The following is a 14,191-nucleotide window of genomic DNA, read 5'->3' as shown; positions in this document are numbered from 1 at the left end:
TTGCATTAAATCCTTAGATTGCTTTGGACAGTGTGGATATTTTATCAATATTGTTTCCTTCAATCCATGAGCATGGAATATCTTTCCATTTGTTTGTGTCCTCTTCACTTCATCCATCAGTGTTTTATAGTTTTCAGAGTACAAATCTTTCACTGACTTGGTTTTAAGTTTATTCCTAGATATTTTATTCTTTTTGGTGCAATTATAAAGGGGATTGTTTTCTTAATTTCTTTCTGCTACTTCATTATTATTGTATAGAAATGCAACAGATTTCTGAATATTAATTTTGTGCTCTGCAACTTTACTAAATTCATTTATCAGTTCTAGTAGTTTTTGGTGGAGTCTTTAGAGCTTTCTATTTATAGTATCATGGCGTCTGCAAATAGTGAAAATTTTACTTCTTCCTTACTAATATGAATGTCTTTTATTTCTTTTTTTTTTTGTCTGATTGGTAGGGGGGGGCTTCAGTATTATGTTGAATAAAAGTGGTAAGAGTCGATATCCTTGTCTTGTTCCTGATCTTAGAGGAAAAGCTCTCAATTTTTCACCATTGAGGATGACGTTAGCTGTGGGTTTTTCATATATGGACTTTATTATGTTGAAGTATATTCCCTCTAAATCTACTTTGTTGAAGGTTTTTATCATGAACGGATGTTGTACTTTGTCAAATGCTTTTTCTGCATCTTTTGAAATGATCATATGGTTTTTATCCTCTCTGTTATCAATGTGATGTATCACGTTGATTGATTTGCTAATACTGAACCACCCTTACACCCCAGGAATAAATCCCACTTAATCATGGTGAATGGTGAATAATTTTAATGTGTTGCTGGATTTGGTTTGCTAATATTTTATTGAGGATTTTTGCATCTATGTTCATAAGAGATATTGGCCTCTAGCTTTATTCATTTTGTATTGTCTTTGTCTGGTTTGGGTATCAGGGTGATGCTGGCCTCATAAAATGAATTTGTAAGTTTTCCTTCCTCTTCTATTTTTTGAAAAAATTTGAGAAGAACAGGTATTAACTCTCCTTTAAATGTCTGGTAGAATTTACCAGTGAAACCATCTGGTCCTGGACTTTTGTTTGTTGGGAGTTTTTTCATTACTGATTCAATGTCATTGTTAGTAATTTGCCTGTTCAAATTCTCTACTTCTCCTGATTCAGTTCTGGAAGGTGATATGTTTCTAGGAACTTAACTGTGTCTTCTAGGTTTTCCAATTTGTTGGCATATAATTTTTCATAATATTCTCTTATAATCTTTCATATTTCTGTGGTATCTGTTGTTCTTTTCCCTCCATTTCTGATTTTATTTGAGTCTTCTCCCTTCTCTTTTTCAATGAGTCTGGCTAAAGTTTTATCAATTTTGTTGATCTTTTCAAAGAACTAGCTCCTGGCTTCATTGATCTGTTCTATGGTTTCTTAGTCTCTATTTCATTTATTTCTGCTCTAATCTTTATTAGCTCCTTCCTTCTACTGGCTTTGGGCTTTGTTTTGTTTTATTTTCCTAGCTCCTGCAAGTGTAAGGTTACATTGTTTATTACAGATTTTTCTTGCTTCTTGAGGTAGGCCTGTATTGCTATAATCTTCCCTTTTAGATCAGCTTTTTCAGCATTTCAAAGATTTTGGACTGTTTTCATTTTCATTTGTCCCCATGTATTTTTTTTTTTATTTAGAGACACATCTTAAATGGCAATTAAATGCACCCCTTGTAGTACAATCAATGTACATAATTTAATATGAGTAACCATGATTGAGTTCATGCATGTGCAGCCAAACAACAGCCACCATGCAGTTGCCCCCACGCCCCCACTCCCCAGCAGAGAGTGATCTCAAGGAACATTCCATTTCAGAGTTATTTTTTTTTTTTTTTGGAATTGGTTCCTTTATGGAAAAACTGAAAATATAATAAAAATTAAAATAAAACCAGTTTTAAAAAAGCCAGCCCCTGGAGTTTCTACGTAGAAACTCCTGCCTCTGGCCCTCCAGAGGGACAAGGCCCCAACCCCAGGGCAGCAAAAGGATGAGGGCTTTCTGCCCCTCCTCTTCCCCCATTCTATCCCCATCTTTATCTCCACAGTGGGGGCCCCCGGGAGGAACCAAACCTGGGTACGGGAGCAGGGACCCAAGGCCCCGTGGCCCGGGGAGGGAGGCTTGGTGTGCGCCCAGCCCCAAAGCTCCCGGCCTGTAGTGTGGGCATGGGCAGGGCCCCTCTTGGCCTGGGCCCAGCGGGGTGGTAGCTGTTAGTTCCAGATCTTGAGGAAGGAGTCCCAGGAGCCTGTGGCCACAGCCATGCCATCATCAGTGACCCCGAGGCAGCTCACACGGTTGTCATGGCCAGCGAGGACACCTGCGCGGTCGCCCTTCATGGCGTCCCAGATATTGCAGTTGAAGTCGTCGTAGCCGGCGAGCAGCAGCCGGCCGCTGCGGGAGAAGGCCACGGAGGTGATGCCGCAGATGATGTTGTCGTCGGAGTACATGAGCAGCTCCTGGTCAGCCCGCAGGTCGAAGAGGCGGCACGTGGCGTTGTCCGAGCCAGTGGTGAAGGCGTAGCCGTTGGGGAAGAACGCCACGGCATTGATGTCTGACTCGTGGCCAATGAAGGTCTGTCGGCACGTGGAATCCCGCACGTCCCACAGCTTGATGGAGGCGTCACAGGCACCAGACACAAAGGTGCGGCCATCAGGGGCCAGTGACAGGGACATCACATCGCCACTGTGCCCAGCAAAACCCACCGTCTGCTGGCCTGTCTCAATGTCCCACAGGGCACAGGTGGTGTCCCCGGAGCTGGTGATAATTTGGTTGTCATCCAGGAAGCGGCAGCACGACAGGTACCCGGTGTGGCCGGGCAGCTCCCGGCTGACCCGGACATTGCCCTCGCGGGTCTTGAGGCTGTAGATGGAGCAGATGTTGTCCAGCCCTCCACAGGCCACAAAGTTCCCTGAGGGCGCATAGGCACAGGTCATGACCCAGGAGGAGCGCAGAGGGATGGCATGGACCTTGTTGGTGGTATAGCTGTCCCAAATGATGAGCTTCCCATCCTGGGAGGCGCTGACCAGCAGCCTTGAGTCTGTCCCCCAGTGCATGGCATAGATTTTTGCCAGGTGCCCACGGAGGGTCCTCCGTGTCCTCATCTGGATTCTCCCCACTGGGTCCAGCCCAGCTGTGATCTGGGTCAGTGTTGAATCCCCACATGCTTTTCGGGCATCCCGGATCTTGTTCCGGAGCTGCTCAGCCTCCTGTCTCAGTTGCTCCAGCTCACTCATGGCGCCGGGCCCATGGGGCGGGGTTGGGGGCGGCTGGGGGCCGCGGGACGGGGGCTGGGGGAGACAGCTCCTCGCCGCTGGCCCGAGGCCTCTCTGAGGATTCTGGAGTTTTGCAAGGCGAATGCCGGCATGGGTCCATTTCAGAGTTATTAAGCTGAGGAAAAAATATGTTTCTTAGAATGAATGACTCAGGAAATTTGAAACTGTAAGTGAGCAAGAGGGTACCCAACCTAGCAAATGCTGAGTAAATTATACCTTTTTGACAGAGGGGCAGGTGTTGATAGACCAATATAAGCCTTCAGTGCTTACCATGTGATAGCTATGGTGTTCACTGTTTCCTATACATCACTGCATTGAGTTGGGTCATTTTATCTTCATCTTACAGATGAGGAAATTGAGCTCAGAGATGTTAAGTAACATGCCCAAGGTCTTAAAAGTAGGTGACAGAGCCCAAATATGAATCTGGATGTGTCTGACTCCACAGAGTTCTTTATATTCCCACAATACCAGTTTCCATAGTGGCCTCATGGCACTTGAGTTCTGATGGTGATTATGGTCGCTGTTCACCTGGCCCAGGTATTCCTGAAGGGATTCTTTAAGTCAGAATTTTATGAAGAGGAGAAGGTATTGTCTATAGTGACTGCAAGCACAATATGGAGAACTTGACACAAGTGATAAAAGAGTGAGCGTAACCATATGTAAGGTTATTCATTCATACAACTACCACCAGCTGAAAAGTTAGTAATCGAGGCTACTCTGGCTTTTTACAGGAAGAAAATAACTCGGGCTTCTTATGACCCTCCACTTTACAATAGTTATTTGAGACTGTATTACTTCCTTTGTCACATTATCAAATATCTTCCTTGGCTATAAAAGCCCAGGATTCCACTGTTTGACAGTTTCAGGCCAACCCTGAGCTATGAACTGACTGGTTCCACTCCCCAAAAGACCATGATTAGAATCATTGACAACAGCTCAGCTCAAATATAGACAGCAGCCCTAGGAGCACGTCACCCACCTTGCTTAGGTAGAAAAACTTTCTAAGACATGGACCTCTCAGGTATGAAATGAAAGTAAGGATTTGTATGGTTTTTCCTTTGTGTACACTTTATTTTCTATTTTTGTTCCCTTTGCAAAAGACTTCGTCATGAAAAGGAGGAAGCCCAAACTGAAATGAGTTAAGAACTTCATCTCCGAGAGAGGATTGTGGCTTGGCCCTGAGTTGAGGTGAGATATGTTGGTGCGTACTGATGAGACCAGATTAAGCTCTACCTTGTCACACCTTCTCCTTCCCTTTCTCCATTCTCTCTTCTGTTCCTTTTTGACTTACTTTCCAAGCTTTCTTTGCCTCTTCCCCTCATCTGGGAACTCAGTGTACCAAGGATGCTGCTCACAGTGATCAACTTTTCTAGATCTCCAGAGGAGGGGGCGCATGAACTGATATGAGAGAATCTGAGCTCAGAAGGATACAAAAGTGTAAGAAATCACAGCTGTTCTGGAAAATGAAGGGTGAACAATTGCTGTGACTTTGCTTGTCACCCTGACCCAAAAGGATGCTGACCTTTGTTCTCCTTCTGCTATCATACCTTGCTTTCATTAAAAAAAACGCTCTTTTCTAGTGATTTCTTGTTGTGTTCCAGGAGATTCCCCATATATTTAGCCCCCAAAGATCCGTCTGATGCTTTGATCACTTGCTATGTCCTCTGGTTCTCTAAAGCAGCTTCACCGTCTTTCAACAAAGTGATGATGGAATAGATGCCTTGTGCTATTGGATAAGTTGGGAAGGAGAGAAAATGCAGATGACAAGCCTTTCTGTGTTTTTTTCCTACCATCCCATCACTATGAGGAGTCTTCCATTGCTGTCGTAAAGCCCTTTTCTTGGAAACCTGGGGTGACTAAATAAAACCTTTTTGCGCGTTAACCCTCAGACCTTGTCTAACTCCTCCATATCTTCTTTTACATCCTCTACCCTCTCCTCTATACCTTTTACTTCCTCTTTCTTTATATTATTATTATTTCCATTAACTTCTTTAAAATAATCACAAACATACAGAAATATTGCAAGTACAGTACAAAGAACTTTTTTCCCCAAATCTTTTAAGAGTAATTTGCCAATTTGATGCCCCGTGACCCCCAAATACTTTAGTTTGTGTTTCCTACAACCAAGGACATTCTCCTACATGGCCAAAATTTAACCATCAAAATCAGAACATGAACATTGTGTAATACCATCATTTAATCCTGAGACCCCACTCAAATTTTACCATTTGTCCCAATAATGGGCTGCATAGCTAACAGATCCTGTTCAGAAGCTCAATTGCAGTTAGTTACCACGTCTCTTTAGTCTCCTTCGGTCTGGAATGGTTTTTTAGTCATTCTTTGACTTTCATTATGTTGACATTTTTGAAGATCACAGACCAGTTATTTTGTCAAATATCCCTCAAATTGGATTTGTCTGATATTTCCTAATGGTTGGTTTCGGGTCATGCATCTTTGGGAAGGATATCACAGGAGAATGCTCTGTGCTTCTCATTATATCCTATAAGGTGATGCACCATTTTGATTTGTCCCATTACTGGTAGTGTTCATCACTCCACTATGATGGTGTGACTTCTTCACTATAAAGTTACTTTTTCCTCCTTTGAAATTAATAAGTATGCTGGTAGAAGGTACTTTGAATGATGTAAATTCTCAGTTCTTCCCCAAACTTTTAATTTATTCATTTATTTATATCAGTATAAATTCTCATGGTTTCCTATTTTATTTGATCAATTCCCCTGTATGTAACCAATTACCCTCCTCTTCCACCATCCTCTCTCCTGCTCGGACATCCTCCTCACCCTGCTAGGTCCTGATTTCTTACACTGCACCTCCCTTCTCCTGACAACAGAGGTCTTCTTGCCTCCTTTGGGTTCTGAGCCAAGGCTCTCCACCCTCCCAGTACAGATCTCTTTGTCCCAGCTAATGGATCTAGGACAAAACTGTTCAGGAATAAAAGGGAATAGGAAGAAGGAGGACACCTTCTGTATTCTTTGGTGCTCCCTCCCTTTCCTCCTTTCCGTCTCTCCTGACCTGTTCTGACCCCTCTCACTCTTGCCACTTCTCACGTCCATCTTTCCAAGAACTCAAGGCAGTACTGAACCATGGGCAAAGGCATAATCAGTCAGACTATGAAGGTTTGCATCCTGGTATGGGGACTTGGGTAAGTTACTTCCCCTCTCCAAGCCTCAGCTGCATGCATGAGCATCTTAAGAGTGCTATTTGATAGTATTTTCGATAATGCATGTAAAGTCTTTGCTGCCTGCCACATATCAAACACTAAATAAATTTTATTTTTATTTCTCATCCCCTATGTTTTAAATGGTGGTAGTGGTGGTGGTGGTGGTGGTTTTCTCTCTCTCTCTCTTTTCCTGAATGCTCTTTCTGTCTCATTATTTTTACACTTTAGCTTCACTGAACTATTTTACTTACTTGCTTTTCCTGATTCTTTTTACTTTCCCTATGTTTGTTCATGCATAGATGTGCTAAAGGGAGGCATTGAGTTGCCACCAGCACGAGGTCTGATGGGGAATTCCTGTGCCCAGAGTCATTGCTCATAGGATGTCAGGTAGCTGTGGTCTCTGCAGCCCGTGACCCTGACTGGGACAGCAACAAGACGTCCACTATTTACCTACTTACTTAGCTTGAACAAAAGGGGAAAACAAGCCTCTGAGAAAGGACTGAGGTGTAACTATATGCTCCCAGTGGAACACAGGACAGCTACTTGCCAGTTAAGGACCCCTCCTCTAACTGACATAGGCTTGGTGAAGAGGGAAGGGGGTGACCTTTTGAACATATGAACAGAATTACATTCTGAGGCCTTGTTCCCCTCTTGGAATTCTGTCATTTCTGGCTGATAGAAGGTGAAATCCCCTGTTCCTTGTTGAAGCAATTTCTGGAGAGAGTCAGAGCGAGAGAATGGAGAAGATAGACAACAGTCATTGATTAGGTAGAAAGCCACTATTTACCTGTCAACCTAGAGCTAAGCACCAGTCAAGGGTGAATGGTCAGGAAAAGATGGTTTCAGTTTAGTATAGTTTTGATACCCTACTTACCAAAAAAAAAAAAAAAAAAAAAAAAGTATTCGAGAATTCTACATAATGGGAAGGGTAGTGGTACTATTAATTAGACAGAAAATGACAGTTTGGGGGATGTGACACATAAGTTTCATGACCTCCTAGAGAGGCCTTTTCTAACTGCCTTCATTAATTAGGGTTGCCAGCCCCACACCCCAGGCTGCATAGGGGCACGATCTTACAATCATGTTCAGATGTATCACCAATGCCCAATGCAGTGCCTGGCATATCATAGATGTTGATAAAATTTGTTGAATTAATGAGTAAATGAGGCAAATTTATTATATTAAATTTTCTCTGTATCTGTTCATTGTGTTCCCATTCCCTCGACTTTCTAATGTTTGTATGTAAGCGCCATGAAGAAGAACAATAGGAACTCTACCACAAGGATCAATGAGCAAGATGTCATCTCCATCCCACCCTCCCAAGATCCAGGAGATCTTCAAAATATGTTGAATGGAGGAGAGTATGCCCCTTTTGTATCTCCTCCCATATTAGAGAGCAATTTTATCCAGGTAAATAATATTTGAGCCCTGAATTAAGTTCCAGTAAGTTCAGTGATTAATTTTCTCAAAGAAATTGAAAAGATTAAGAGGAGAATTATTTTAAATGTGATAAAGGAATGCATGAGACAAAGGGAACAATTTTGGGACTTTAACCAACCTAAAATAATTATAATGTTAAAAAAAATTCATTTCAAATTTTCCCAGCAAACTCTCACCTAGGAATTCTGTTTTAACTCCATCATAATTGTCATTCTATCATAATCTTCCCAAAATGACATGAAGAGATTACAGTAAATTCAGAACATCCTACCACAGGAAAGCTTTCAGATAGCTCCTTTCTTAGATTTAGAAGACATTTTAAAGAATAACATCTATGACACAACTGGGTATTTAGCTCTTAGTTCTAAAATTAAAAGATAATTGTCAAATTGTGAGGGAGAAGAGTTTTCTTCTCATAAAAATATACCTACATTATGAATGAAACTACATTTCAATGCATTTGAGAGCAGTTCTCACTTTTCTGTAAACATTCAACATTAAAACCTTCAGACAACATTAAAGGGGAAATGAGTTCACTGTTGTAGGCCATACCCCTAAACCACACAGTAAGGCCACAACCAAGTGTAACACGGAACACACCCATTCAAGCAGCTCCTCAGCTGATTCTACAGAGAGGAGACAGGGGAGACAACAGACACTTCTTCCATAAATGTGTTCTCTGCCCTGATGCCTTGGGCTTGAAGGAGACCTCCCACCTCCAGAACATACACCCCCAGAGGCAGGTGTTTAAAGAACACATTTAAGTAATGCCCAGAACACATGTGATAGGTCATGATTTGATGATTTTACCTTCTATATGCTTCTTTCCTACTGATGATCTTCTTATTTTATTTTTCACACTTCTTCCTACTCCCTTTTCAAATAACTTTTGCATGCTCTAATGAACCCTGGGGGAGGTAGGTAGCACTCTATAGACAGACATGCTGCATATCATAATTGGGTGAGGTATTCCCTTCAACATACACAACTTCTCACGCACGGTTAGTATGTCTTTGGCAGCAAGTTGCCACAGGTCCCTGACCCGACTTTAAACAAAAAAGAACAACAGTTATGTCAAAGTAAAAGAGCCACAGGGCATCAGCTCACTTGCAGGGAGTCTTCAAGGACCCAGGTCCTCTCTTGTGCTCTATCCCCCTCGAGTTAGCTCCCCTCAGGACATTACAGGCAAACAGGACAGTGACAGTTGCCAGAAACAGAAGAGATGCTCTCATCATAGCAACTTTCTGTGAGGACTGAGAAACCTTTCCCAGAGCCACCAGGAGGCCCCCACTGTGTCTCATTGGCCAGGCCTAGGCCACATTGCCCTGCTGAAAGCAAGCACTAGCAAGGGGATGAAATCACCATGACCAGTTGAGGTTTATCAGTATTTAGCCCCTGAGCCAGAGCACCATCCCTCAGCTGCAGTACCAGATGGATTCTGGATTCTGTTAATCAGGCATGGCTTTGGGCAAGTCCATAGCATGGGCTGCAACCTCTTTCTGAGGGGAGATATGTGTGTGTGTGTGTGTGTGTGTGTGTGTGTGTGTGTGTGTGTGTATTTTTTTTTTTTTAGTGATTTTTGTGTGTGTTTTTGAGTTAATGTACAGCTGAGAAACCAAGTGTTGCCCCTCTCTGGCTTCCTTCACATACCTGTCTGGCCAGTTTCCAGTGTTCTTTTCTTCCAACTGGCAGAGATTTTACTGGCCAAGATTCTTGGACTTTGGGATTTTGGCATATGCTGTTCCTCTGCCTGAAAATCTCTCCTGTCCACCCAGCCAGTTTAACTCCCACATTGTTCGGGTCTCAGCCAGAGGTCTCTTTCTCAGAGGAGATTTCTCTGACCCTATCTCTGGGGTGTGCTGGAGCTGGCTGACTAGTAAGTGTCCAGGAAATTTGGAAGTCCGTCGTTAAACACAGGTATTATTAAAAATTAAATCATATAAACTCATATACTCAAACCTCGTTCCTATTATTTTACAACATTTTACTATTATTTATGCTCTTAAGGTTACGGATAAAAGAGTTTGACAAAGGTCAATGAAGACTTCTGTGAGCATCAACTGACTATACTGAAATTAAAATAAAGCTTTGTATATAGCATATTTGTAAATAATAAACATGTGCATATCTTCTAAGAGATAGTTGTTACACATTTACCAGCACACCACTACCTGTCTCCCCTCTTAAATCAAGTCTCCTGCTATATGCCTTACAGCACAGCACCCTGAACTTGTACTTGGTAATACTTCCTGCAATAATAATTAGTGACATATTTGTTTAATGTTCACCTTCCCTGATAGAACCCCCACGGCCCAGGGACTATGTCTGTCCATTCACTGTGGTATCTCCAAGAATTCACATCAGCAAGTGATTGAACAAATGCATCATCACGGTTCATTTCTACTTTATTTCCTACACTGCTCGGGTAAGTGCGGTTGTCGGGGCCATGCAATTTAGCAGAAAACTCCTCTTCCTGTTCTCTGCATTAGGTTAACAGGAGAGGTGAATCCATTTACCTTCATAACCGAGCCAACTGGGTGACTGTAGGCATCTGCTCTTCCAGTAAAACCCACAAGACCCCCAGTGTGATGCTTCTGGCACATCTGACCCCTGAAGCTCAGAAAGATACAGAACCCCTGTTTCAAAGTCTCCTGACATCTCCTTCGCCAGAGAACCTGGTGCTCACCAGGTGAGTTACAAAGGGAAGAGGCTAAGGATCTCTCAGAAAATATGCTTTACCCCTGAGAAGCTGAAAATAAAAACACCAATGGCATTTGCTTCAAGGGAGCTTCTCACTTGCACTCTGCTACAACTGACAGTCAGTCATGTCCTTAAAGTCTGGGAAAATAGCTTATGACAAGCTAGCAGTCAAAGAGGTATTTAATTTTTAAAAATCAAACCTAAGTAACAGTAACTGAAGATCCATTATGAACTGCCTCTCTAAAACAGGCCCTTCCTTCCAAGCACCCCAGCTTCCATCAGAATTTGCTCTGGTCTTGTCTCAAGCCACTAACTTGCTATGTGACCTAGAGCAATCACTCAACTTCTCTCAACTTTGCAGGATTAACAAAGCCCGACAACCTCTCATGATAAGTAGTTGATACGCTGATTTTTTTTAATTCATCAGAGTCTTAGGAGTATGATTTGAGTGAGATGGCCCCAGGGATCCTGGTTCCATGTGCTAAAAAACAAAGTTTTGAGCCTCAAAAGCTAAGGGCCAGACCTGGGAACATGGTGGCCACAAGAAGGTACTGCCCAACCCCATGCCTGCTCCAGTCCGGGCCTGTCTGGGAGACAAGCCTGTTGTCCTGCATCTCACTCAGCAAACTGCTATACAACAGAGAAGGAAAGCCCTTTTTTTCGGTCTCCAGTCAGGCCTCCAGACGACATTTGTGTTGGTTTTCAGGTTTCTCCCTCTGCAGTTTGTGACTCTTTCTGTGCACGATGCTGAGAATATGCGCCTCAAAGTAAAGCTGGTGAGTGGTCGAGCCTACTACCTACAGCTCTGCGCCCCTGCGTGTAAACAGGACGCCCTCTTTTGTCAGTGGGTGGAACTCATCTCCCTCTTGAATGAGGAGAAAGCCAAAGCTTCCAAACTGTCAGAAGTCTCAAGCCTCTCAGAAGTCACAAATAGCACAGACATCACAGGCTCGACGGACATCATGGATATTGCAGCGTTCACAGCTCTACAGAGCCCACCCCTGTGCACATGTTCAGACCCCGTACATACTGCAGAAAGCACTGATTTCTCAGATTTCACAGATGATGTCACCGATGTCACCGACGTCACAGATGTTCCAGAAAATGAGGTCAGAGAGACCCCAGATATAAATATTGTCACAGAAGTCACAGAAGTCACAGACCTCTGTGACGTCCCAAACTGCTCAGAGGTCACGGTGGTGTTTGAAAATGATGACATACTAAGGGCCAAGCAAGAGGAAAAGGTAAGAGACATGGCAGACTTTCATTCTTTAATAATCAAGAACAAGAGTGATAACCAAGATCATTCTTCTTGGTTAGCTCCTTGACACTGGTTATCAAAATGCTATGGAATGTGCTCTGAGTAACCTAATTTTAATAATGGGATATTAGCCCTGAGCCCTGGTATAAAGGAGTTGTAGGATGTATCCTGAAAGAGGCAGGGACCATCCTTACCAACAAATTTAACCCAGTGTCAGAAAGCTATGGTGGGATGGAAGGAACTTCTGGACCAGGGTCAGAAGACCTGGGTTGGACTCTTGACCTGCTGCATAGCTGTTTGGACAAACCACTGGAGCTGCATGAGCTGCATGAGTTTCCTCGTCTCCAAAATAAGGATATTAATGTCACATAATGGCTATTTTAAGGTTTAAATGTATATAAAAGTATGCACTACATTGAAGGAGGGGGTGAAATTTCAACAGGTAAAAGTGAGGGTGGGTATAGAAAAATAAAGTGCCAAAAGAAGTGAGTGGCTTTAGAAAAGGCTAATAAGTGGAAAAACACAGCTGTATCCAAGAAAGTTTAGTTCAGTTTGGCTGGAGCACAATATATGTGAAAAATATTAGGATATAGGTTTGAAAAGTTGTTTGCCAAATCAAGAAGCGTGGACATTGCTCTTTGGGCAAACTTTAACCATAAAAACCCTCTGTGTGAGGGAGTGAAGGAACTGTGCTTTTAGAAAGATTAATCTGATGGTAGCATCGATTGTAGATAAAGGCATAAGTTTGAGGATCTACTGCTGGAAAACCTCTGTGGGGCCCATGATAGAAAAATCATAAAGGGCAAGGATAGACATTTTACAGAAGAAGAAAACTGCCAATAAATATACTGGAGAAAGTTGAACCTCATTTGTAATCAAAGGAATGCAAACTTAGAAAAAAAAAACCTATAAAACTGTTAATTGAAAGAATAAAAATAGTCAATGTTAGTAAAATTGTGGCCAACTTGGGATTCATATAGATTCATGGTAGAGATAAGAACTGGCCCAAACTTTCTTGAAATCATTATGAATCAAGGGCCTAAAAATGTTTATACCCTTTGACTCAGTGATTCCATTTCTAGGAATCTTCCTTAAGGAATTAGTCAGAAATAAGAATGAAGATTTAGCTATAAAGGTGTTAATTATAGCAAATCTATACCATGTTTGTCAAAATGAAATAATGAAAATTTGGAAGGAACCTAAACATCCACCACAGGAGAATCACTAAACTGATACAAATCCATGAAGGGCAGGTGCTGTATTAATCTTTTTCAGAAGCGATCATCATATCTGACAAGATCATAGACAGTCGGTAAATATTTGTTAAGTGAAAGACTACTCTGTAGTTATTAAAATTGTTGGAAAAAACTTTCTTTACCTGGAGAAATTTTCATGATTGAAAAAAGTTGAGTGAAAAATAAAATATGATCCCTATTATATAAAAATACATTTATATGCTCACAAGAAATAGGAGGGGGAAAAGTCATATTATTAGCAGCAGTTTATTTCTAGATTGTGGGATTATAGGCAATTAATGTTTTCCTCTTCACACTTTTCTGAATTTTCTGTTTCCTACAATAAAAATAATTTTAAATCCAAAAAAATTCAAGCAGTTTTACACACAATTTTTAATGACATGAGGAAAATGCTTTTAATAAATTGTCAAGTGAACAATGTAGGATATATAACTGAAATGTTATCACAAAGCAGACATATAGAAAATAAATAGACAAAAAGCCTAAATGAAATGTGCCATAGGAGTAGTTATTCCTGGCCAGTGGCCCCAAGCAAGCAATAATTTTCTCCCTTTCACTTTATATCTTAAAGGATCTTCTAAATATTCTATAATAAATATGTAAATTATGTGTTACTTTCACTGACAGGAAAAAAAAGTTTTTTCCTTAAGGAGGAGGGGACTGTATTATTTTCCAGGGAAGTTAATAGAGGTGGTGGATGAGGCGGTGGCTGTGGGAGGAAAGCACAAGTGTGAGAGGATAGTAGAGAGACACAGTGTTTAGAACCAGCTGATCAATTGCTCAGAGGCCTGGGACAGATTCTGAGGAAGGCAGTGAGTGGCTGGGAGAGGTGGTCCATTAATAGAACCCAGGAAATTAGGAGAACAGGTAAAGATTTTATGGTAATCGTTTTAGGTATAGGTTCTAAGTCTTTTGAAAAATGAACTCTTTTGTCTTAGTGTGAACCTCCTAACTCATGTCACCTATTAGATACTTTTTTTTTTAAGATTTATTATTTATCTGAAGGAGAGAGAGAGCATGAGTGAGCAGGGGGAGGGGCAGAGAGCGAGG

At 41.9% G+C, this 14,191-nt stretch overlaps 2 protein-coding genes across 15 annotated transcripts in view; one reads left to right on the top strand and one right to left on the bottom strand.

Moving 5' to 3' along the window:
* Window positions 1-14,191, top strand: part of FAM71D (family with sequence similarity 71 member D) — a 43,039-nt gene that overhangs the window by 13,416 nt on the left and 15,432 nt on the right. For 8 of the 14 annotated variants that reach the window (XR_003516093.2, XM_027572882.2, XM_027572881.2 and 5 more), the window contains 4 exons: window positions 4,404-4,491; window positions 7,732-7,894; window positions 10,414-10,613; window positions 11,331-11,868. Coding sequence is in view for 13 of the 14 variants with exons in the window: in XM_027572882.2 (XP_027428683.1) it covers window positions 7,736-7,894; window positions 10,414-10,613; window positions 11,331-11,868 (897 nt within the window). In the remaining variant the exon portion in view is untranslated. Of the gene's footprint in view, window positions 1-4,403; window positions 4,492-7,731; window positions 7,895-10,224; window positions 10,350-10,413; window positions 10,614-11,330; window positions 11,869-14,191 lie in introns of those variants that run through there. The other 6 variants (XM_027572883.2, XM_027572887.2, XM_027572888.2 and 3 more) reach the window with 4 other exon arrangements.
* LOC113910568 (guanine nucleotide-binding protein G(I)/G(S)/G(T) subunit beta-2-like) lies at window positions 2,045-3,350 on the bottom strand. Its single transcript, XM_035727840.1, has one exon. It carries the CDS (start codon window positions 3,262-3,264, stop codon window positions 2,242-2,244), a length of 1,023 nt encoding a protein of 340 aa, XP_035583733.1. The 5' UTR covers window positions 3,265-3,350; the 3' UTR covers window positions 2,045-2,241.

This window comes from Zalophus californianus, chromosome 6 (genome assembly GCF_009762305.2).
Source record: "Zalophus californianus isolate mZalCal1 chromosome 6, mZalCal1.pri.v2, whole genome shotgun sequence".
NCBI classification, from domain to species: Eukaryota; Metazoa; Chordata; class Mammalia; order Carnivora; family Otariidae; genus Zalophus; species Zalophus californianus.
This window is presented reverse-complemented; position numbering and strand designations above follow the sequence as displayed.